General features: G+C 43.7%; 1 protein-coding gene across 6 annotated transcripts in view; it reads right to left on the bottom strand.

The window, feature by feature from the left end:
- The window catches only part of LOC109855930 (phosphatase and actin regulator 2), a 146,352-nt gene that overhangs the window by 28,013 nt on the left and 91,613 nt on the right, over positions 1 to 26,726 (bottom strand). For 2 of the 6 annotated variants that reach the window (XM_020430655.1, XM_020430660.1), the window contains exon 1: positions 20,689 to 20,710. The exons of the other annotated variants lie outside the window; for them this stretch is intronic. In XM_020430655.1, the coding sequence (XP_020286244.1) occupies positions 20,689 to 20,695 (7 nt within the window). In that variant the 5' untranslated portion in view covers positions 20,696 to 20,710. Of the gene's footprint in view, positions 1 to 20,688; positions 20,711 to 26,726 lie in introns of those variants that run through there. 6 annotated transcript variants of the gene reach the window in all.

The raw sequence follows: 26,726 nt of genomic DNA, 5'->3' as shown, positions 1-26,726 counted from the left end.
AGAGAGAGAGAGAGAGAGAGAGAGAGAGAGAGAGAGAGAGAGAGAGAGAGAGAGAGAGAGAGAGAGAGAGAGAATAGAATTCCTTTCTCACTACGTTACGTGACGGGCGAAGTTATTTTCGCAGTCCTCGGGTCTCTCACGTAGCCTTGCACGGCTCTTCTCTCTCTCTCTCTCTCTCGTTATTTTGGTGGCCGCATCACGTTAGCACGTCAGTAAAATTCACCCCTAAGGGGATGACGAGGCTAAACATCGTCCTGTGTTCTCACGTCCAAGTACGGAGCTACGGCTCCCGGCTGGTGGTGTGTATGCGCGAGCCAAAAGACACATATTTCGGCGGTCGAGATTATATCCCGGCGTGCGTCACACCACCCGAGGTCATCGGCCGCATTTTCCCTCCTACCTGGGGAAACGCGCTTTTTCCCGTCGTCATTATCGCGACACGAAGGAGGCATGCGCGCGCAAGCGGTTCCTTCTTAAAATCTTATTCGCACGATAATCAAAATAGTTGAGTTCCTCAAGCGAGGACATTGGTGTCGAATGAAAATATAAACGCGGTTGCTTATCGCGCGCGAATTTATCGCAACAGTTCTAAAAACATTTCCAAACGATATGTGAAAATCGGGCATCTGCTTTTTTTTTCTCCCGCGAGGGGCCGATTTCTATTTATACATAATTATAATAAAGCTTCGCGCGCGAACATCCGCTGGTTAATTAAAAAACGCTCGCGGATGAACGCGATTTTTTTTTTTTTTTTAATGCATTTTACAGGGCGGCGAAAAATCTACCGTGGCGAATATTTCCCACGATTATTGCGGCGAAATAAAGTTCCTTTTTTTTTTTTTTTTTTTTTTTTTTTTTGAGAATTTTAAACTCGTCTCGCTGCATCGGCGAAGAATCAAGACCGCGAGATTTAGCGCGAACAAGTTGGAAAATCGAACGGACGGAAACGATACGGATGGAATATCGAAAATAATGCGACGGATGTATTTTGGAAATGGATCTAGAAAATGGTCGGTTTTAATTGCACACTCGCGCGCGTGCGCGCGCAATTCCGCGTTTCTCTCTTTTCCAAACTGACCCGAATTCTTCCCGTCACAGAGAAAGAGTGGGGATACACATCGATTACAAACGTACAAAAAAAAAAAAACCGCTATTTATTACAGAGAACAGCTCGACCGACGAGCGGCCCGACGACGGCGTTACACATCCACCGCAATTACCGCAATTAGAGCGTCATTTGCCGCGCGCGCGCGTGTTGCGTGTCGCGTTTCTATTATCGCGACGACCGTGAAACGACCGTAAAAACCGCGGAAAGGGCCATTAATTGTCGCTATATGTGCCGTGTGACAGAGTCGCGAGAATGCGGGCGGGAAAAAAAACGTGTGTTCGAAAACTGCGTCGACCGACGACGCGAAGGGACGAGCGCGTACGGAAGGAAGACAGAGAGAAAAATTCCACCGGGAGAACGAAGTAAGGTGATTCGGAGTTAATTGCGTTTCGCGTTTCCGCATCGTCGTTGTGTTACACGCATCGTCGAAATATCGAATCGAGGGCTTCCATTGTTGCGCGGGGGGAGGAGGGGAGGAGGTCTAATAGCCGGAAACCGAAATCGCGGATGTTATTTCGCTCGTTGTTTCCGACAACACGCGCGCAGCGAAAGAGATTGGCTTGCTCCGGTCGTCGTCTGAAAAATCGCGGAAAAAAAAAAAAAATAACGAAAACAAAAAAAAGAGAGAGAGAGGTAAACACACAAAAAAGATAGAGTTTATTTGGTTAACAAGTAAAAAAAAAAAAAAAAGAGACACCAACATGCGCCACGCGAATTACGAATAATGTGATACACGTACATGTATGTATAAATTTTTGTTTGTGCTTGCGTTAATTGTTGTACGATCTGTTAATTAATTGAGTAGCGTAAATATAAATCAACGCCAAGGTCTCCAAAGTGTCGTAACATACGTCATCGGCAGTTCGCAATTCCATTACGACGGTGTATCCCGAAAAGTGTGTCACGGTCAGCTCGCGAACAGAGAGCGCCATTAATCATAGAAAATAATTTTGCAATTATATACATCGGTTTGAATCGACTGAAATTAGCGCGCGACTGAAGCGCGACAACGAACGGTGAAAAGCCCCCCGACGCGTCGCGGATTCCGAGACGAAGCGAGACGACGAATTGGATGAGAGAATAAACGCGATGATTTATTAGCCGCCGCGCTTTGCTCGTTTCGCGTCTTTCGGAAGTGAATACGACGACGACGACGACGACGACACGATTCCGATTTCCGCGATCCAGAAATGTCCGTCGTCGCTCTCGCTTCTCTTCCGCCGTTCTATCGCGAGCATCGCGCGCGCGAGCGCGCATTTAATCCGAAAGCGTGCTTCACGTATGTTCCCATCAGACAACAGAGAGCAATTAAACGCTCCCGTTTCGAGTATAAAGCGCCGCTCGATTCTGCCCGCAACTATGTGGCAGACACTCGAGACGAGGGATTTAGCGACGGGGGTTTTCGTGTACGGCATGGATGAAAAGTTCACCTCCACAAGGAGGTGAGTCGAGGTCGACGTCCTTTCCTCGCGGGAAAGGAAATTTCAACAGTTACGAGCGACAAGAATACGCGAATTTATTCGCGAATGAGCATAATCTCGCAATCCTGTTAGCGTAAACATTCCGCGCGACGAAACATTTTTCCACTCGGATTTTTTTTCTTTTTTTTTTTTTTAATTTTTTTTTAAACCTATGAGACACGTGCATGTACGTTAGCGGGTTGTCGCGTAAATGAGTATCAGCAGTTTGCACGCGCGACTGTTAGTAAGCGCGTCGGTTTATTATTTTTTTTTCCTCCCGTTTCGTCTGAATCTTTTAAATGTCGCGAGCTTTATCCCGCGCGCGCTTCTGTTTCGCTCGATCGCGCGTTCCGGGGCCGCTTCGACTTTAAGCGGCCCCGAAAAAAAAAAAAAAAAAACTCGCGGCGAAAAACATCGCGCGTTGTGTGAAACACTTCGCCAAGAAGAAGCGAGCGAACGAAAAAAAAAAAAAAATTCCCTTCCGAGTTCGCGGTAAAAGAGCGAAAAAGAGACGCACAACTTCGACACGGACGCTGTCGCGCATCGGGGATGTAAATTCTCGGCGCGATACTATTTTTTTTCTTTTTTTTTTTTTTTTTTCACCCCGTCGACTATTTTCATATATACCGCGTTGAGATTTTATAGAGAGATTTCTCCGGACGCGCGGCGAGTTTTTTGCGCATCTGGAGCTCCCGCGGACTCTGTGTAACAGTCCGCGTATAACCCGGTCCCTCTGGCCGCCAACCTTCTCCCCTTTCCTGCCTCTCCGCGCAGCGAAGCGCGGGTTAATGCCGGCGGAGCTTCTTTTTATTGCGTTTCGAATGGAAACAGCTGCGAAAAGCGAACGCGGAGTCGCGCCAGGCGAACGACGCCACAGCTGCGACGGGGGAAAAACGTTTAATGCGATTTGTGATGAGGGATGGAAAGGGAAGAAAAAGAGTGAGATAGAGTGTGACAGACACACAGGTGTGTGTCGTGTGTATGTGTGTGTGTGTAAAACAACGCGGTTGGTGCGCACTTTGCGGTGCGATCGATAACTGCCATTTGTGAACACACGCTGGATTTTAATTTCCAGCAAATGTAAAGTCTGAAAAAAATAAAAAAAAATGTACAAAGTATGTTTTTACAAGCGGGATAGATGCGTGTGATCTTGCGCGCGCGCGCGCGAGAGAGAGAGAGCGCATCTCCGTGTTCGCGCGCGGATTTTACACGTGCAACAATTTTTAATCTGATATTCTCGCGGACGCTTTCCTAAGTATCTCGTTCGTTTTTTTTTTGGTGGTTTAAAAATTTTTTTTCTTTCGAGAATTGTGAAAGAGCAAAGCGGAAAGTAAAAAAAAAAAAAAAAAAACCGCGATATCGCTCTGGGCATTTCTAGTTACTTTTTCCTGCATTAAAAACTTCAACCGACCTCGGCTGTTGGTAGAACGCGATAAGGACGATAATGGTCGACTGCCGACCATCGCAATTAGCCGACCAGGTCGCGCGAGTGCAATCTCCGCCGCCACGACGAGGACGAGGACGACGACGACGACCGCCGCCTTGTTTGCGCTCACACATCACCCACGGGGGACACGTTATACATCCACGCGGGCGTGGAAAATCGAGAGACTTCGAAATTTCAGGCAGCTTTGCACACGATGATTGACTACTGACGGCTGCGGGACTAATTTAACTGTCGCCGTCGTCATTACTCTCTGCCCGCCAACGAGACCAATAATCGTCCGCGGTTCCAATTTTGTCAAAAGGTTGGCTCGCCGGATCTCCTGATGAGTCACCTGTTGATGAGTCGAAGAATTATTTCGCCATCGCACGTTATTACACGCGACGCGATAATATTTCGCGCGTGTGACACGCGCTCGCAAATATTGCACATAATCTCGGATAAAATCTCACCAATCCGCGAATTTGTAAATTGGATGACTAATACGTCGAAACGTGACTTTGTGTTGAAAATTATTATCGACGAATTGTCCTTTTTTTTTCTACACGCGTCAACGCGTGTCGTTTGTCTGTGTTTGCAATTTTATTTAAACAACAATAATAATAAACAACGGGGAGAGAGCGATTACGAAAACGAGAGGTATCGAACCGGAATATAACATGTGTTACGCGCAATCAACATATTATTTATAATGCACGGCGCATTGAATATGAACGAAACAATTCAATTAACACAAACGGTGGGTGCATTAACGCGCGTAAACTGCTGCTACTATTAATTTGATTATATTAATCCCGGAGCGGACAACGACACACACACACACACACACACACACACACACACACACACACACACACACACACAAATGTTTAAACAAGCGCCAAAGGAGGAGCCTCGACAATTTGCATTTTGCTCTTCGCGGACAATTTGCACGTCGCGCGCGCGCGCGCGTTTATACAAGAACGCTCGTAAACCGCGAGATGCCATTTGGCACACACTGGTGCGCGGCGTGTAGCCGCGGGCGTGTGCAATAACAACGGTAAATATATACACACATATTTGTAATATGCAACGGATAATAAAATAGCTCGAGAGAGAGAGAGAGAGAGAGAGACAGAGAAAAGAGCGCGAATAACGAGAAACGTTACTTGTACGACGCGTTGCATTACGCAAAAAAAAAAAAACGCGCTCGCGTGACAAGATGACACCGATTCGAATTAATTGAAATATCACAGATACATTCTCGTTCGCGTCGCGAAAACCGAAACTCAATATAATCGGCGATATAAAAAATATGAATATTATGTTAACAATCGAAGAAGCTCGTGAGATGATAAAACAAGGCATTCGAGCAAAATCGCGAGATGTCCGTGTGTGTGTTTTTTTTATTGAATTTTAAAAAACTTCAAATCGATGAGTCAGAGTAAGGCAATTTGAACCGGTTGAACAGTATAAATGTCATCAAATTAATAAATCCAAACGTTTCGACTTTATTTTGATTCAAGTCTCATCATCGGTAAAATTAAATTAACATTTCCTTACAAATATATGACACGACGTAACAAACCAAATAACAATATAAATCTATTGTTAATATAAAAAAATTTTTATGTTGTCACTGTGTAAGAGAATCGTCAATAAATAAAAAAAAACAAAAACAAAAAAAAACTACAAACAATCGCTTCGTTTGGATCTTCATCGGTACGGATAAAAATAAACAATATTAAAAATCAGTGGAATGACCACAGCGCGCTCGATATAATGTCGAAACACTACTTCGCTGCTCGGCAGAAGTCAACAAACGCATCACACGAGTTCACAAATTGTTTGCATTACAAGTGCGCTGTGTGACCACATCTCACTAATTTGCAATATGTTATTTGTTTTTGTTTGTACACCGACGAAGATCCCCGATCGACGAGCGCGAACGTCTGTAGTTTTTCTGTATTCAATAAAAAAAAAACACACACAGACATCTTGTGGTTTTTGTTCGCATCTGCCCAAACACTACCGTGTTTCATCATTATGTTAATCCGTTCTGTGTCCAAGTTTTTCCTATAAAAATAAACACACGTGTTAACGCACCGGGAGAGTTAATTTCGAAGTTAATCTTCTTTGCATATGTATGAGGCAGTTTTTTTTCTTTGTCGAAACGAATGAATAATAATTTTCGCGCGCGCGATACAAGGGATCGTCGGCACGCGGGAAAAAGCTGTGTGTGTGTGTGTGTGTACGTGTGTGCGCGCCGCGGCGCACATAAATACATACGTATGTACATCTACACGTAGTGTGCGAACGAATAATTCAACGCGCCTGCCTTGTGTGACGTCCGTCGGTTTCTCGTCGATTATACATGTGTTTAAGATTTCAAACAAATATATCGCAGTCAAATCCCCCGCGGGTTTAAACAACTGTTATTTCGAGCGTGATCATCGACTTTTCAGCAGCCCTTAGGCGCGCGTTTGCGGCGCGCGCGGGCTACAATAGCACGTACACAGTCGATATTACGACATTTCAATAAAATATGCGCGCAGCGCGCTGCGAGAGAGAGAGAGAGAGAGAGAAAGAGAAGAATATAATCGAGGACAAAACGCGCGGCATTCGCGCGAAACAACAAGAGAATATGCAACACATATACCGCGAGCGATATGCGAAATATTTCATCTTTACACAAAACGAGATCTCAGAGCGAAATGACAGCGTTGAATGGATATCGGAAACAACTTAATGGATCCCCGTCCGAATTTCCTTCTCACGTTTCAATACCGTTTTCGCCGATAAACGGATGATTTTGTTTTTTGTTTTTACTTTTTTTTTTTTTTTTTTTTTTTTTTTTTTTTTTTTTTTTTTGCTTTATTTGATTTTCCCCGACATCGATTCGACGACGAACCATTTCGTCAGAGAAACCGATTTTCTTTTGCGCGAGATTTCAACAAATCCGAGAATTTGCGAAATTACCTCGTTTGTCGAGGAACAAACAACTTCCTCGAATTTTTCTCTCGTTCTTATTTTATACTCGCGTTTCATCTCGCTCCCGTCTCTCTTTTTTATTTTTATCTTCATTTTTTTTGTTTCTCGTGTCGATATAAAGCAATACGCGGATGTTTTTGCAATTCTTCTCGCGAGCGCTCAAACGGACGAACAAAAACGTAAAGAAACGTGTCTCAAACACGGCGCAATCGCGTGTGAATTTATTGGATCCGATGTGTGTGTCTTGCGCCGACGATTTAAAAAAAAAAAAAAATACGACGCAAAAGTCGAAGCGTCAAATATCGAAAGAATCGAAAGTGCAAAGTTCGCGCAGTCGCCTACTCGCAACAGCGGCAAAAACCGAGTGCGATATGCGTCACCGATTGGCTTGTTAATAAAACATTTATTACCCGTTTAATTAACCGAATGACAGGAGGCGGCGACATAGACCTCTTTTCCCTCCGCACACACATTGGCCTAGCGCGGAATTTCCCCTCCCTCCCCACCCCCCGGGTGCGCGTGCGCGGGGGGAATTGCATTCGACGGAAAATAACTTGACGGCGGACAACGCGCGCAACCGATATCGAACTCATCATAATTTTGCGCGACACGTTTAATTAAAATAAATTACCATTTATTTGAATGCGAATTCAAACGAATTAATTTAAATTCATTTCACGTTTAAATAAGGTCAGTTTGGAGAAGGGGGCGGTCATCTGTAAAATAACGCGGAATTTGGGACGCGGAATAAACCGAACTCGTCAAATTAATTGCAAGTGGCGCGCGAGTGTGTGGCGATTTTCGTGTGAGCGCGCGGCAAGCATTGCATCGCGATCCGATTCCTTTCTTCGTTCGCGAGATAATTCGCGATTGTGACTGATAAACAACGCGCTTACTCTGCCGTCGCCTCGTCGCGTGATTGAAGCTATGAAAGATTAATCGCTGTAGCTTTGGACCGTTCCTCTCATCCCGAGCGTGTGAAATCCACCACCACCGCTCCGCAACAACGAGCCAGCCAAACACGCGTTGGAATCGTCCCGTTCGGAAAGCGTCGGCTACGCAAATTATTCGCAGCCGATATATCGATTGCGGAATGTTCGATTATATGGCGACGAATAATTACTCTCGGCACCGGGATATACGTTACCTCGCTAATGTATTGATTATTGCAGCAGAGTAGCCAGGCGGGCGGGCGGGCGAGCGAGCGAGCGCGCGCGCGCGCGCACGCACATACGCGCGCACACACGTCTCGTCGAATTAACTCGGCACGCGCGCGCGTGTAAATCACGAAGCTGAATGAGAAAGGGATATAGCTTTGCGAAGAGCCATTTAGCTTCGCGGAATTGCGGTCTGCGGTGACATGCGATGGCGCGCGCGCGAGACCCCCCGTTGCTTCATAAACGCGCGTTACACGGGTGTATTGTGTTCGGCAGGTTTACGTATTATCTATCTTAGCGCGCACCGTGTTTCTCCTAAGATGATGCAATAACACACACACACACATACACACGCGCGCGCGCGCCGATCAAATCATCGCGCTTTCAACGCGCTCAAAGGTGTCCGCTTCCACAAAGCGGATAATAAACTACCTTCCATACGCGATAATCAGCCAATCTTTATTCAATGTTTCGCGCGATAATGGGGGATTCGTGTAGCTCGGGGAAATGTTTCTCCGATAAAACGGCGGGGTTTTAAACTGCGCGCTGTGTATAAACGTTCAATCGAACGTGCACTCTTACAATATCGTGCGCGCGCGCGCGATCATCCCGCGGGGAGAAATTAAATAACCGTCTGTTTGCGCTTCCGCTTACAAATTAGTTTCGAGTCGATCGCGCGCGCGCGCGCGCGGATTGTTAGTCTGACTTATATATTTACATACGCGGAGAGCACACGTTACGTCGATTAGTCGAATGTTTGCGTTAAGCGCGCGAGCATCTAAATCTTCAAATTGTCAATTGCGATGATTACACATGTGGGAGATTACGCGTTTGCGCAAAACCGGAGTGAAGGGATTTGATTCGAAGAAATTGCGAAATGATTTTCCGCCGTTCCTTGTGCGTGCCGCAAAATTCTCGTCGCAAATTATAATTCATAAACGAACGATTTCAAGCGGCAAAATTGAAATCAAGTCAGGTGATTATTTTCGCGAAAATTGCATTTTCTCGAGGAATTATCGCCGCTGCAAATTCAACGTGATGTCACGGGACTCTGACACACATTGCGCGCGTGTACAATATCTTTCTCCGACGCACGTCGTTTCAAGTTCAAATTGCGGTTAATTGCGGTTTAATTGTAAGTGACGTAACATCGGATCATCGGGAGAAATGTTGGTTTCTCCTAACATCACACCCGCTGTATATACCAAACAATTAACAATCAACAACAACAACAACAATAACAACAACAACAACAACACAACATCAACAACGCAGCAGAGCGCGAGCTGTGCGCGTAAGCTTCGCTCACAACGAAGGGCGATGATTCCCGCCGGCGATGAAATGAATTCAAGCGTCGGGGAAAACCAAATTTCCTCCCGCGAATCTTACACGCTCGGGCGCGCTCGTATTTGCGCGCCGGATTCTGTTATAGTTTAATCTCGTGTGTGCGCGAATTGCAACGGGTTTTATCAATAATTACCGGCGGCGAGCGATAATTACACGTCCTTACTCAACTATCTGAGTAATTATAGCGTTAATTACTCTGTACGGCGTCGTTTCGGCGCCCGCGGCGCTGATTAGAGCAAATCCGTATTATACGACCGCGATCGCGTAATAACGTCTGAGCGAGGGAATATTTAACATAGCGCGCAAAGAGTAATACGAGCGTATGCCGAGTTACGTGAGCCATCAAAATCTGGCGCTTATACATATACGTATGTACCGGGTCTTCGGCTGCGAGATTCACGACATTCGCGTCTCTCGAGTTGACGCGAATTTGTTCAGAATTCGTATCGTGTTGCCGAATGTATTTCAATCTCCGTTGTGTGTGACAGAGTGTCTGAAAAATGTTGACCGCAGGCCGAAAACGTAGCTGAAGACAGATTGGATCGATCCGAATCGAAAAGTCGCGTGTCATTTTGCAAGAAAGAATAAAATTCGCAATAATTATTGAGCGATTAATTAATGCGTTAATTATCGATGTTCCGAGCGATGTGGCCTCTGTAGACGCACCTCGGCGGAAGATCTTCTTCTTGGTCGAAATTGTTCAGACGTTCTGTTCGTGAACCGGAGACACGCGCGCGCGAGATGTGTGATAAAATAATAATAATCTTGTCAGAGAAAGGTCTTATTTAGTCTCGAAGTAAACAAGCACCCCGGAGCACAAACTACGAATATGTGACACAAATAGCACAATAACGTGAATCGTTGTTCGGTTGATGTGCGACGTTGGAGACGCGCTGCTATTTCTGAACGGTGTAATTACGACGTCTCGCAAGTCAATCTCCTTCTCCAAGTTGGTTCGGCGAAGTAATTTTGGGCGAGCCGTTTCGGCAAAAGTCAGATGACTCGGTCATTTTTTGCGCGTGACGGAATCCCAATGCGTGGGCGAAAGAGAGAAGAAGAAAAATGCGAACGGCGCCACGGCAGATTTGGCCGCTGAGTTTTTCGCCGATTCGATACAAATATATACGCACAAACCCGACGACTGGCGATTTATTTGAACTCGAACGTGTTCGCGCGTCTTTTTGCAGTCAGAAAGTAAAATTATGTGTATTACTATTTCTGTGTGTGTGTGTGTGTGTGTTTAAAAATTTGTTGCTTTTATCAACGCACGTCTACGCCGGAAGAGAGTTTTTTTTCTCATCTTTCTTTTCTCCACATTTTTGTAAACTCGTGGATTTGGTGGTTTCTGATATTTGATGAAGAAATTTGCGTTGCGAGTGTGCTGTGGTCGATTTGTTCATTTTTATTTCAATTTTGAAGAAGATCCAAATAAAGGCATCGAAACGCGTTTGGTTTTTTTTTTATATCCAATAAACACACACACACACGTACACGTCTTTTGTAGTTTGGCTTTCGCATCTTTGACCTCGGTTTCATTTTCTCTTCTTTTTCTCTTCGATAGTTGGAAAATCTCGTTTTTAATTTGCTTCGAGTTACCGCGCCGCGCCGCGCCTCGAGCTATTCCAAACCGATTAAAACTATGTGCTCCGAATCTTGGCGATTATTCTTATGCTCCGTTTAAATTCCGCGACTTACGACACCGCGGATAACAGACTCGGCGTAATTCTCGCCGTTGGCAGAAATCAGAAAGATGAAAAAGGATATATACGCGAATCTAATTTCCGCGCGACTCAGCCATCGTTCGGGAATCCGATCGGAAATTTTCTCCGATTGGCCGGGCAATCGGCTCGCGGCGACGTGTCTCGAAACGAAACGACGACGAAAGGAATATACCGAGGAAAGGGGGGGGGGAGAGGGAAGGGAAAAAGGGCAATAACACACACAATCGACGTTGGAGGAATTCAAGTTCACGGCGAAGGAAAATGCCTCCGCGCGCCATTTCATCCGCACAAATCGCGCGTACAACAATTTTCTCCCTCATATCGACAGTCGCTCTCTCGCCGAGTTTATTTCGCGTCGAAACCTTTAACGATCTTCGCGGTCGACATATTTGATGTTGTGTGCGCGCGCGCAAAAAAAAAAAAATTCTCTTAAAACAAACGTAGCGTACGACCGAGAATATTGTAATTAAACGCGGAAACGAGCGAGAAGCAAATTGTCGTCGACGATGCGGATGTATTTAAGCCGATTAAACTAGCGGAGAGAAAAGGAAGAGAGAGAGGAAAGGAAAATGGGAAAAAAAAAAACGAATAAAAACGGGAAGGAGAGAGAATGGAAACAGAGACGACGAAAAGAACGAGAGACGCGACGAAAACTGGGACGCGTGTGAGCTCCGAAAATTCGAAGAACGTGCGAACGGCGCCTCATGATTCATCAATTCGAAAAATTCGACCCAGTTGTCACCGCGTGCGACGTTAATAATCTCGGTTTCTCTCTCTCTCTCTCTCTCTCTCTCTCTCTCTCTCTCTTTGAGAGGAACAAGAAAGAGAAAAAAAGAGGAAAAACGATGTCGACCACAGAGAGAGAATCACCGACCTCGATCTAATCGTCAAAAGACTTGAGCCAAGATCTCTCGTCGGTTCGCGCGTGAATTATTTGAAGATTCATATAATATGTGTTATCGCGACCACATCGCGGGAGAAAAATACCAAGGGATATCAACATCGCGAAATTCAAAAAAAAAAAAACAAAAAAAAATTGTTAGATCCAGCGGAAATATCATGAAAAATTGTCGCCAACGAAAACACCTTGGAAATTGTGACACACGTGCGAATTGCGAATGAGAAACGACGCGAGAGGTCGAACAACAACAAATTTATTCCTTTGTCGTGAATAAACTTTGAACTCCTCTTCGTCGATTCGTTTGGCGACTGGTTTCTTTTTTTTTTTTATTTTTTTTATTTTTTTTTATTGTAATAATTGTTTTTAATTTATTTCCCGAATAAAGCTTTTGAAAAATCTCAATCGCGAATTTTCATCGCGCGTTACAATTGTTTCGACGATTAAAAACAAAAAAAAAACCAAAATTATTGAATCAACAGAGGCAATATTTTGAGATTAGTTTTGTTTAATTTGTTTTAAATATAATAATTTGTTTTATATATTTCACTTGGCAAGAAATGTTTCGAACAATTCCAATCACGAACTTTTGTCGTTTCGACGTGACGAAAAAACAAGAGAAGTTATTTAATTAAGAGACGAGAGATATATATATATATATTTCGAGCTTATGTATATATCGGCAAAAGTGTGAAACGAAATTCACGCGCCGATCGATTATGGAAAACACGGGCGTTGTATATTTAATATATCACCTCGAGTTTTGTGTGTATGTGTGCGTGTGTGTGTGTATGTATGTGTGTGTGTTGAAAGTAACACGAAATCTGCGAGTGAACGGCGCACAAAAGCCGATTTCATATCTGGTTCTGTGCGGCGAATGTATATACACACACAATACACGTTACACAGACACGGGGATATGGATTATATCGTTCTATCCGTTTTTGCTTCGCGTTAGCCGGCCCAAAATCGATACCGCGCGCGAACCTCAGGCATTTTGACCTTTTCATTATTACGTTGACGTGGCTATTGTGCGTGCGGGGGTAAAGGGGCATCCCATTGATACTGTTCCGTAACTCGTGAAAGCGAGGATCAGCGACGAGTTGAAAAAAAAAAAAAACAAATCGGCGAGATCGTTTTCGGATCCGGATCCGGCGTGGGTGATGACCGTCGAGAGTACGCGCCGTGCCGGATGATGTGTGTAATCGCATGTGTTTTTCGCGAAGTGCAAATTCGTCGGAACAAATAACGTTCGTGAGAAATGCTCACTATATACTTATATACTTCGCCGATCTTATTCTCGCGCGCAAAGGATCCTTCGGGCGGCGCGAGGAAATGAGAAGTCGACGTAAGCGCGTCGTGGCGCGAGGCAATAAAAATTAAGCAAGGAGCGCGCGCGCAAGGTTGCCCCCCTTCCTCCCCCCCCGAGGGAATTTACGATAATGCAATCTCAGAAACATCGCGGGAAATGAGAGTCGTTTTCCGCGCACACATCCGGATTACGCCCGTGTGTTTAAACGATTTTTTTTCTCTCCCTTCGTTTTACTTTTTCCTCGAATCTTTCTCTTTTCGAACAAAAAGAATCCGTCGCGTCGAATTTCGCTTTGCATTTTCGGATTTTAATCGATACCGAGCGAGGTAGTCGCCGCATATCAAACAAGACGCTTCTTAATTGAGACCGAAGATAAGGAGACCCAATTCCGGAGACTCAAGTCGGAGGCCAGAACCTCGTTAATCAAATTTCCTACCGCGTTTCGGTTTATTATCACCGGAGAGAAACTTGGCGCGCGCGCGTAAAACCTCGAATAAAATCGATGCCGAAGTCGAAGTTATTTCGATGTTATCTCTCTCTCTCTCTCTTAAAGCAAAATGTAACATCGCGAACTTAAGCTGGGGAAAGTATGTGAAATCACAAAAAAAAAAGAAAAAAAAACAAAAGAAAAAAAGAAAAAATCGCTAATTGGTTCGATCGTAATCAAAGTTCAAACCATTGCGATGCGCGCTTTAAACTAATGCGGTATAATGAAACGAACAACTGTAATGCTAATCCCATTATAATATGTTTAATGCTATTGAAATTAATGCTCGCTCGTTTAACCGGGATAATTAATATTGAAAGTTTTTGGTCAGCGGTTTGCCACTTTCAAACGCGGATTAACAAAAGAAAAAGGTCACCGCACCCCGTTCGTTTTGCAACGCGCGATATATATGTATACATGTAATATTCTTTATTATTATATTTTAATCGAGAATCGTGTGCCCACATACGATCGAACAAAAAAAAAAAAAAAAGAAGAAAAGAAAAAAAAATTATACAATAAATGTCGGAATAAATGTAATTCTAAAATTCCGAATTACCGCGCGCATAGAACTACACCGCACATATTTCCCATCCCCTTCTCCAAAAAAAAAAACAAACATTTATTCGCATACGTGAACTTCCTGCTGATTGTAGGCAGTGGATAAATACGCGCGCAGAATTTGTAATTCACCGCGCGCGATCCGATTTTGCAGTAACTGTAATCCTCCTTTTTGGATGACCGCTTTTCCGAGATACCGCACTACATCTCTCTCTCTTTCTCTCTCTCTCTCTATCTCTATCTCTATCTCTCCGCTCTTATGATGAAATCTCTTCATCGCCGAGAAAGATCCCCTCGTAAAAGAGAGAGAGAGAGAGAGATAGGTAGAGAAAAAGAGAGAGAGAGAGAAAGAGAAGGAAAGAGAGAGGACAAGGGAAAAGGGAGCTCACCTGGAAAGCCCTTTTTGTAGCCTGGCGGCAAGAACGCGGCAGGCGGCGTGATGGGGGGCGCCGCGTCCCAGGATGGCACGACATCCGGCTGCATCCCGTAGCCCGGCGGTAGCTCCAAGACTTTCTGCTGCTTCTCGCAGCGTCGCCGCCGACGGCCGCCCGGCGCGAATGTTTTCACGGCCGCCAGGAAACCGACCCCGCTCATGTCTTCCCGTCGAGGTTTCGTTTTCGCGTGAATTTTTATTATACTCCTCTCTATCTCTGACCGACCGTCCGACCAAATCCCGCCGCAACTACTTCAGGCGCCTCAGAGGTGACGAGGAGAGAGATCGGATCGGAGAGACTGATTTTTCTCGCGTCTCTCTCTCTCTCTCGAAATTAGACGAGACAACGACGACGACGACGGGACGTGTCGTCTGGGCGACGAGATTGACTGACGACAAGAGAGAGCGATCGACGAGTTACCGAATGAATTCTCAATCGTCGGTCGGCTCGGCAATCCTCGTGGAAACCATGACGAGAGCTTTTAGGGAGAAGAAAATACACAATTGTTCCGTGATCAACAAAATCGTCGTCGTCCGACGACGATTGTTTGTGAAATAATGTCGCGATTACGCGAGTTTATTTGCATTGTCGCACGTAGAGCGCGGTGAAATTTGAGAATGCGAACGCAGAGAGAGAGATGATAAAGTGAAGTGACGAGATGACACAAAGCAGCAGTGAGTTAAATTGAGAATGTAGGCGCGAGATACACACACACACACACACACACACACACATACACGAAGTTATGACGACGTAATTGTACAAACGATGCGAGTGAGTTTCGCGATAGATAAACACGAACCGGGGAGAGGGGGGCGGAGGAGAGGGGGTGGAATTGTATGTTTTAATCTTTATCAACATTTCAGTTGCGCGCTGCATGTATATTTGCTGACCGTTTTATATTGATTCATATCTTGGCTGCGATATACATGTCGCGATCAATTCATCCGTCGCGGGAGTGAGAGAGAGAGACGCAACGTTATTTTCGTAACGACGGTTGCGCAATCGCGACTAGCTTAGCAATAGAAGCTCAAACGATCACCAGTTGCGCACCCTAATATAACAGGTGTCGCATTAAATTGGACGCACTATATACATGCGGAGATAAGAAGCGCAAAGCGCGCTTTGCGAACTGTACCATTCAGCTGAGAACTTTCAGTCGCGCTCGGTCGTTAATCCGACCTGTGTTTCCCCGCGAGTAAAGCTTCTTTCGACTCGACTGTGGTGTGTGCGCGCGTATACGAAAAGCACTCGCGCGCACCCATTTTCCCCCATCGGCAACGCCGACCGAAAATCGAAACACACTCGCGAGAAACACACGCGCGCGGAAGCGAGATTTTTCTCATTTAATAAGCGCGCGCGATTATTCTACCGCGCGAGAATTATTATGAAAATTTATTTCGAGATGAAAAAAATTTGTTCGCGAGATTTTAAAAAAGATGAATTAAAGTGCCCGCAACTCTCTCGCGGAGAAATGCGATTTAACTTTTCGCCGAGTTTAAATACGTTTCTAATTGCACGCGGAACTCGATCTTCTATCGTTGCGTGTAAAAGAGTTTCCCTCGTTCCTCGCGTATATGTTAAAGCGACACCGGCGTTTTTTTTTTTCTCGCGAAAACCTCCATTACTCGGTATTTGCGTACGCGCGCGAAGCGTTTATTGTTCGTTAAGAACGTACAATACAACGACCGGATGTTGCGAAACGCGCGATGAGAACTGAACTAATGTAATATCGAAAACAAAAGTGCAAGTCACTTTCCGAATAATTCTCACCAGACACGCTCGATATTCATTCGACGAGATTCGATAGAAACAAAAAAACAAGTTAAAATCAAATTCCACAACCGCGAGAGACTCGCGTGTATATAAAAAAAAAAAAAATAAAATTAAATAATTTATCTTCGGATGAAATAATTTTCTCCAAAGTTTCCACTCTGTTTCCATTTTGCGCTCGAGAACAAAATTGTATAATATCCCGGCATTAAGAGTTCTCGATCGACCGAAAACCTCCGGATGGTGTTTTGTTCTCTCTATGCGAAAGAGCTGCGCGCAATTTCAAACTTTTCCAACGGAACGCCGCCGCCGCCGCGCACGCGACGAGAGCTTCTCTCCCCTGGAATTTTGCATCGCATTCTCCGGCGAAACGGCTACTCGCGGTCCGGAAACAACGAGCGTTGTTTTGTACAACAAACGCATAAACAATTCGGCCATCGGAATATTTCGCGAGTTCCGCGCCGCACTCTCGCGATTCTTTTTTTTTTTTTTNTTTTTTTTTTTTTTTTTTTTTTTTTTTTTTTTTTTTTTTTTTTTTTTTTTGTTGCAAACGTAAGAATTCCCGTTGAAAATTACCGCGATGCAAAAGTTCGCATCGCTCGCGGAGAAGAACAATACCGCGTCGCGAAAAGTAGGTACGCACGCGAAATATGCGCGAAAACAACAAAAAAATCCCGTCCGCGTATCTTTGTTCTTCTCTCCCCTCTCCCTTTTTTTTCACATCGACGACAAGTTTTAAACATCAGAATATTGCTCCGAAAAAGTTTTTTATTCGCGTTTACAAACAAGTCCCGTTTTGTTCACGAAGTTGTAAAATGTATAACACAGATCGCTCGATATGCGAAACAACATATTTACGCGAGAGAGCGCATTAAACCGAAAATATCACACGTCTGGTTTCTACTAGGATTCGGTGAACATATCGCGAACATATCGAACTGATGGATTCGCGTTTCGCTGGAAGGGAAAAATATACTCCGGAACGTTTAAATAGTTAACAAGTCGATACTTTTTTTTTTTCTATATCAAAACTGCCGATGCCGGCCACTTTTCAATTTGTGAAACTTTTATGTCTCGCCGCCTACATCCTCCTCGCGCGCGCAGATTCGATATTTCTCCTCCTCTTCCTCCCCCCCCTTAGTATATATATATATGAAATACATTTTCCCTTGGTATATTATTGATGAAAAAACAGCTCACTGAAAATTCTTTCTCGGAGTTTCGCATGTCTGTTCGTTGCGGCGAAGATTCGAGTGAGCGCGATTGAAGATGATCGTGGTGGTGGACGATGGCGAAGAGAGTGTTTCCTTTGATGTTGACTCATGCTGATTTTTTTTTTTTTTTTTTAACGTATATATATACACGTCGCAAAACAATGATGATTTTCGATGAAAGTTTGACGAGATCGCAGGATGTCGACAAAAATCAAATCTCAACGGCAACTTGGTCGTGTTTTTGTTTTCTCTCCTCCGACAGAAGAGAACACAATGTATGTGCGAACGAAAAACAAAAATAAAAACAAAACAAAAAACGTCACATCAATAAAAAGCAAATTTCGCGCGAAAGTGAACTCGTGATTTCTCCCGCCACTGATATCTTTTGTAACGCGATACGTGAGAACCAAGATCGGCGCAACGAAACGTTAAGAGTGAGATGCGCGATTCGGAGTAGTTCGACATATCTTATTTGTGAAGTACATTCGTTACACACGACAAAGCGACAAGAAGATTTTTTTTCGACGGTCGTCGAGCGAGCCGTTGACGAGAGAGCGAGAGAGCCTCCTGTGCTTGTGGGGTTTCGTGTTCGACTGCGTGGATCTCTACTTCGAGGGCCTCTCGGATCTCGAGTGACCTTGACGGGGATCGCCGGTGTGTGCCGGAGGGAGTCGACCCGCGCCGGAAGTGCGAATCGATCACCAGTTGCGCGCGTAGAGTGTGTGAGAGAGAGAAAGAGAGAGAGACTGGAAGAGAGCGAGCGGTGGTAAATACTTCTCCGGAAATGAGGTGCGCTCCTCGCGAGAGCGTGCCCCGCACTGACGGGTCCGCGCTTTACTACTTTACTCGCGCCGCCTGTTCCTCAATTCTCTCTCTCTCTCTCTCTCTCTGTCTCGCCTTGGGCCGCGGCGCGCACGTCTCCAGTAGTCGAAGCCGGCGAAAAGCGCGCGCGCAGTCGAAACTCGGCCCGATCGCGCTTTCGGGCTGCGCGCGCAAGTAGTAGAGGCAAGGGATTACCGCGAACGTTCCGTCCCTCGCGAGCCGAAAGACGCGCGTGGGTGTTCGGCTCGGTGGTTGTGCAAAACGAGACGCGCGGGTGGTGGGAGGAATCGCGGCGCACGAGAAGGGTGGAGACAGGGCTGGACCCGTTTGAAAGATATAGTGGACAAATTGCGGCGATAACTTTCGACAAAATCTAAACCCCCCGGCCGGCGTACACGTTCGGAGACGCGCGTGCGAAAGAGAGAAAGAGAGAAAAAAAAAATTCAGATTTATTTTCCGCGCGAAAGAAAGCGCGAACTCTATTCTCGCTCGACCTCCCTCCCAAAAAAAAAAAAAAAAAAAAATAGCAATCGATATAAGCGCGACGCGTTATTATAAAATTTAAATGAGAAGTGAAAGTCTCATATCTCTAAACATGGCGCGCAAGTATCGGATTTCTTCTCAAAGTGACGCGCGAGAATATCGCAGCTGCGGAATCCGCGCGTTCGCGCATCGGACGTGCAAACATTGTCGGCGCGCCCGATATATTGTCTCAAGTTTACGTACCGCAAAAATTGTTTGTTGTTGGTTTTTGAATTGTTTTAAAAGTTGCGCCTTCGTTTTTGTTTGTTATTCAATTTTTATTTCACACCGGGCGTACACACGGGGTTGCGCAAACACGGGGGAGAGTATGTGTGAGAGTTTGTTTTCGTTTAGTATCTTGGTTAGTGCCTCGGGAAACGTCTTGCACTACAGTCGTAAACGGTAACGTTTCTCGAAAAACGTAAATTTTAACTGACAGTCGTAAAAAAAAAAAAAATAAAAAAAAATAAAAAAACGTTGCCTATAGTAGACGCGAGATCTTCTCGCTGCAGCGCGCGTGTATTTTGTTCTTACGTCGCGAGAGATTGTCAAAGAATAAAATATTACAAGTACCAGTTGTTTCAGTTAATTAAGTTAATTTAGAAATTACAATGTGTGTTTACGAGATATACGGAATATTCCGTTTTTCGACGCATAAATAAATGTGTTATTTCACCGTGACATACATGTATATAAAGTTGTTGTTCTCAATTAATATCGATCATGTGTTTGCGAAATACAAAATAATATTATCACGAACATATCTCGCAAAGGTTCGCGCAATTATGTTTGCTTTATACTTTTTTTTTATTTATTTATTTTTTTTTTTTTTTTCGTTTTATGTCCACTCGTTCGCACAAATTTTAATTTTACCCGCTCTCGCGAGGTTGTTGCGATTCAACAATATAGTTGCAATAAATATTTTAATAATAACATTTATCTCTCGATATTTAATTCAACGCGCGTTATTATACATTTTTACCAATGTATCATTTATTTTCAATAACACGCAGTTGCGATAATTAATAATATCAATTCAAACCGGAAAGGTGAGGCGGTGAGAAGATATATATGTATATGTATATATATCGTGAGCATGATAAAAAAAATAAAAAATAAAATAAAATAAAATAACAAAGGGCGCGAATAATTGCTGGAAATTAGAAGATTACAAGCTCGCGCGCGCGCGCGCGCCCGTCTCGAGCGTTAAAACAATATTCGACAGCGGCAATAATATACGCGCGGCCAACATTTACAACGTGGCACGAGTCTCTTGTGACACGTGTCATAGCGTGCGCAATAGCACAAACAATTCAGCTAACAATTATCCGCATTATTCGATATTTATCATAACAAAAACATAATCGGTTCGACTCGGTGTATAACCGAGCGACCGCTGATTAATTCTCCGCCAACATTTCCGCGCGCGCGCGCGGGGCATCTGGCTGTGATATTTACGTTGCATAATCCAGAGAGTTTCTCGGTGGAGAAGCTCTCGCACGTTCAATCGGCGCATTATATACATATACGAATCGAATATATTACTCCACACACGTATTCCCGTTTGCCGGTCACGTATCCGCAATATACAATTGTACATATCGTATCTGTTTCATTACTTATCGCGCGCCTCGTGTATATACCGTATATATCTCCGTCGGCGCGGACTCGCAAGAGTCCGACGAGAACAACAAGGAGATCTCCCGAAAGCGCCGAAACATATCTCAATGCAATGCGCACAACTTTTTCCTTTGTGCAAAAATTTTGATTTCGAAGGGAATGTGTGTCGCCGCGCCGCGCACGTTCGAGAATACGAAAAACGTATTGCAACGCAATATCCCGTAACAACCCCCGGTGTTGTGACGCTCATCTCGCGGCGAGATGAAATTTTGCGCGGAATTCTCGCGAGCGCGCGAGGGGTTCCGCCGCGACAGGGGAGAGATGAGAGTGCCGCGTTGACTGGACCGGGGCACCAGACGGCGACGATCCACGCCTGCGGCTGGAAGAAGAGTAGGTAGGTGGGAAGAGAAGAAGAGGGAGGATTGCACGAGGGATCGAGGAAGACAGAGGAAGCCAGCCGTAGGGCTGCGGGGTTAGGAAGGGATCCGCGCGTCGTGCAATCCGCTATTCGTACCCCGGGCAAGGGAACCGATCGTTACTGGGGAAAACTCGGCTGGCGGTGGAGGGGTCTTTTCATTTTCCGAGGGGGCGCCGCCGCTTGTACCGTCGAGGGAGGGAGTCGCGGGAACGAATGGAAGGCTGGGGGTGGAGGGAAAATTCGCCGCTCTGCGTTCCGGATTGAGGGAGACGAGAGATGGGGGAGAGAGAAAGAGAGAGAGAGAGAGAACGAACGACAGAGAGAGAGAGAGAGAGAGAGAGAGAGAGAAAGAGAGAGAGAGAGAAAGCGTACAACACGATCGGGAGATCCGCGCTGTAGTATCAGCAGTATCGATCATTATATACCGTCGGCACCCCCTCGTCCTTTCCTCACACCCGCCGCCACCTCTAAGCAGCCACGCGCGCTGTCTACCTCGGTCCATCAACAGTGTATAGGCCATGTCGGGGCCGGCTCCATCAAGGCCCGTCGACCTTGGACTCGGGTAACCGGTAAGTCGGAAGACGAGACGACACAGAGACAGGATTAACGAGAGAGAGAGAGAAAGAGAGATGAGCGCGTAAGTGACTAACATCCTGTTGTGCTGTTCCATCGTCACAGCGCAGCTCTCGCCGATAATAATAATGTGATACTTATATGTGTATATTTTGGTGAATAAGACATACTCCGTTTCACCTTGGCAAAAGAGAAATATTACCAGAAAATATAATGTTACAAAACAACGTTCACAAGGAGCATAAAGTTAATGAAATTTTTTTCTAAATCTTTTGTATTTTTTCTTTTTTTTTTTTTTTTTTTTTTTTTAAACTAATGGATTTCTATCATCTTGTGTATACGCTGCTACGCTTTAATAACGTAAGTAAGAAAAGCACACGGGAAAGATGAGCACGATGACATTGTGATAACAAGTTATTGGAATGAAATAATTTGCAGTCTCCGTGGCAACGTTCCCGATTAACGGCGTCTGCGACGAGGCAACTCGGAGGGTATATCCCTTCGATGGTGTCTATCTATCGCGCAAAAGAGAGAATTCTGCTTTATATACGCGGGCAGAAATTCTCTAGGGTAGAGGGATGAGTGAAAGTGAAGTGGAAGATCGGTTTATGGAGAGCTCGCTGGGTTTACGAGCGCGCAAACCGAACAAACGCAAACAAACTCGTCGGGAATTTCGCGGGACTTCGTCGCGCGGAGGTGACGCGTTTGCGATAGAGTTCACTGCAAAGCGGTTGAAAAACGAAAACATCAATCTAAAAGCGTTAATAGATAAAGCAACGTGATCACACACAATCGTATTTTTGAAATATACGATATTGTAAATTCTCTCGTGGCAAATTAATATTCCGCAATATCTCCTTCGCGAGAGACGTTACGTTACGCGAAAGGAGACACGGAAACGTGCTTTTTTTTCTCTCCTTTTTTTTCTCTCTTTCTCTCTCTCTCTATCTTACGTTTTATTAAGAAGCATATATCAGCCGCTTGGAAATCCTTCGAGTAGGTAGGGTAAGTAGAAGTTATAACAGCTCTGCACACAGCGGCGGCGGCGGCGGCGAGGCAAAGCCTTCGAAGGTTTATCGAATTGACTTCCTCTCGCGAGAGAACCTCCCGCTCCCCTCCTCTTCCCACCCCCTTCAAGAAAAACGTTTCGATTTTGCGCGGCCAATTAGCAGCGTCGTCGTATCCGTCTCCAGTCGAGTTGAAAATAGCACCAGGTGTATTTGCGGGGTGGAAAAAAAAAACCCCCCATAAAAGAGACGTATTGTAAAGAAGCCGAGTTTTATGACGGTAGAGTAAAAAAAAAAAAAAAAAGAAAGAAAAAAAAAGGGAAGAGAGCGGAAGAGAAGTAAATGAATGCAAGCAGCATGAAAGAGAGAGAGAGAGAAACCGCCGACTCGATATGACTCGCGAGTGCTCTCGAAAAGCCATCTTTAAGCAACCGCTCCGCCGCCTACGAATTCTCTCGGATCTTACAATGAGAGACGGTGGGAGCGCTTTGGATGGCTCGTTAATGAAAGTGCCGTTCTGCCACTTCACGGTCCGCGCGCGCACACACATCCGCGCTACATCGTGCGACTACTCGTGTTCACGGTATCAATCCGCGTCATTGATTGGAGAGACGCAACGATATAATGATCGCGCAAGTCTGATATGTAAAAAAAAAAAAAAACCTACACATGCAATTCCGATCTTTGATATTGCGTCGCTATTGTACGCGTTCAAATTTACACTCTCTACGTGCCGGACGTTCTTTTTTACGTCCGTTAAGTGGCACGGTATATACACGGTAAAAAAAAATGTTAATTTTAGTTTGAATGGATCTCTTTTATAACGTGTGTAAAAAGTGTTAAATTAACTCATTCGTCATCTAATTAATTGTTAAAAAACTAGTAACAACGCAATAAATTTTTATTTGTCATTTTGAGTGTGATGTATAAAAATAAGATACAAAATAATAATAATAATAATAATAATAATAATAATAATAATAATAAAACTACCCGAGTCGAAATTTAGCGTCTACATTGAACCTCAATTTTTGAAAAAAGGAAATTTCGGACGCGTATAGCAGCGTCAAAGTAGCATCTACTTTTTTTCTTACTCCTACTTTGAGTCTATCAGAGCCTATTTTGAGCCTATCAGAGCCTGCAATGCGCAGCCTNATCTGAGAATTGAACCCTACTTTAAAACTTTAGCAGAAAAAAAAGAAATTTCGGACGTATAGCAGCGTCAAAGTAGGATCTACTTTCTCTCTTACTCCTACATAAAAAAAAAAAAAAAGGAATTGAGGTTCAATGTAGACGCTAAATTTCGACTCGGGTACATGGAAGAGTAATTACAACAATTCGTGAGAAATGTATTACTTCTCTAAAAAGAACATGCTTCTTGCGTTAAATTAAAACATGATAATAATTATTTTAACTTTCAGCAAATTTGATTATTTTGTGTTTCCAACTTCACGATTATTTGAAGATTTGCTTTAACTTTTCTCACAACGTTGAGCTGTGATTTTTGAGACACAAGGTAAGAGATTAAGTGAAATAATTACGTTAAAAGCACTCAAAATAAATATTCCAGTTTTAAGTGACGCGCACAAAATGTTAAGTTATGAAGTTGACATAATCTAACACATGTTGTATGTTAAGTTTTACAACTTAATTATTAAAATTGAAAATAATCAAAAAACGAAACAACTGGATAAGAAATTGTGTTATCCTATTTTAATGTGTAGACCCGCGATTGTTTTTTTACCGTGTATTCTTCGCACAAGTAATAAATTTCATGCAAATCTCGTCGATCCGAGTATCTTTTAAATTTTTACATGTACCTATTTGCATCAATTAAGTATAGATTGACTGATTAAACTGTGATTGAACTGATCTGTACTTCAAATTTGGTAATTTAGACATTTGCATACACACTAGCATTTTTCCTTCGGCGAATAAAAATATTTGACAAAATTATTTGCCACTTTCGAAATTGATTATAAATTTAAGGTAAGACGCAATATAAATGCTTTCGCGTTGTAGCAATTTTCGACACAATCCCCACACGGTGTTCCCATTGGAATTAATTCTCCTCCCGTGCGAATGAAAAAAAAATTTCGATTTTTATTCGGTTGCTCGTAGAAAGACAATTATCCACCTGCCATCGTTTGTACACCCCACTTCGCCTCTCTTCGCGGTGTAATTAATTACTTTATCTCGCGACGAGAGCTCCGGCAACTCTTCTTGCGCTATTGTACGTTGTTTTTTTTTCTTTTGGTATCATTTCGGCTTGTTTTAATTAAATGTACGTGTTTAACAGACGCAGAAACAACAAAACACTTGAAAAAGCTCTCCTCGACGCAATCTCAAACATGACGGATGTATTGTTTCTTGTCTCATATGACATATTTGTTTGCTCGGCACTTTTCTCATTTCTTTTCCGGATGTGCTCCGCGTATATTCTTTCGGTTTGTTTTTTTTTCCTACATATAAGCTACTCCTCGCGTCTTCTCCCGTTAGATACGGTCTCTTGTCGTGTGTGACTCGCACGCGTGTCGTCCGTGTGACAATTGTGTGCAGAGAGTCCGTGAAATAAAACACCTTGCTTGTCTCCGGGATTTCGCGGGATGTAAATTCGAACATGAAAATTACTTCCAAGTAAATAAATCTCGAATGAGAACCTGTTTTTATTTTTATTTTTATTTTTTTTTATTTTTTTTTTTTTACTGACATTCTGTTAAAATAAATCTCGCGAGATTTTCTCGTAAAAATATTCTAGTCGCAGAAGTTTTCTGAGGAAGAAGAGAAAAAACATATGCGACGCTAAAGAAAACTAGAACGACGCTTAATATAAAATTTTCCTCGCGATAAAAATTGATACCTTTGTTTTCGTCCGCCACAAGTCTACGATACGTTGTTTATGTTCGTGCAAGTAAAATAAATTTAATGCGAATCTCGTCGAATCATTGATCGACGCGTACCTCTTTTAAAATTGTTCATTTATCAAAAACGATGAAGTACGTAACATTAACGGTTTCATACGGGTACGTCTACGCGAAATTTCACGCGTCAAGTGGCACAGCGCCGGCTGTGAAGCGTGATTTCTCACGTGTAAATGTTATACATCGAGAATAAAAAATTCTCATCCTTCGCGCGGATTGAACTGAATAATTTTGCGAAAGACTGTCCAACTTCCCACGCAATGGATAAAGCTGTGGGCGCATAATACGTACTTGCATACAATACTCAAGCGACGAAGATAATATCTATTTATCGCTTTGATCTTCCCGCGAGATAAATTAGTACAGTGAAGTGGACATTCTCTCGAGTTCGCGGAAGAAGAAATTTTGTATAAAATTCAAAACGCGCAAATTCGAACAATTCCAAAATCGAAAGTTCGACTTTTGCGCGCAACAGCAACATTTTTTTTGTTTTAAATATCGAAATTGCGTTGTTGCCCCCCACGTTGTAAATTACACATTAACAAATATTCTTTTAAAAACTAGTCAGTTGTGCGCGCGAGATATTCAGTATTACGTTTGTGAAAAAAATATTGTATATTATTCAATGTACAAAATTATACACATTATTTAGAGTTACAAAAAAATTCTAATCTTTGCAAGAGATTTGCCCTGGCAACGAAATGTTCAGAATTTCTGACGCTTTTTGTTAACACAAGCGACAGCGGAGTGTTCCTTTTGTTTTCGGATGTGAAATGTGCGAGAAGGAAAAAAGAGAGCAGTCGTTACACGATCGCGGCCACAGTCAGATGTAATTTTGATTATATCCAGTTGTGCATTACATTCTTTGTTCCGCAATTCTCTTACATCTTTTTTTTTTTTTTTTTTAACTTGAAATACGGCTGTTGTTGATTAAAAAATACGTCACCAAAGTAAAAA

This window comes from Pseudomyrmex gracilis, unplaced genomic scaffold (assembly GCF_002006095.1).
Source record: "Pseudomyrmex gracilis isolate BER0280 unplaced genomic scaffold, ASM200609v1 scaffold_102, whole genome shotgun sequence".
Lineage (NCBI taxonomy): Eukaryota > Metazoa > Arthropoda > Insecta > Hymenoptera > Formicidae > Pseudomyrmex > Pseudomyrmex gracilis.
This window is presented reverse-complemented; position numbering and strand designations above follow the sequence as displayed.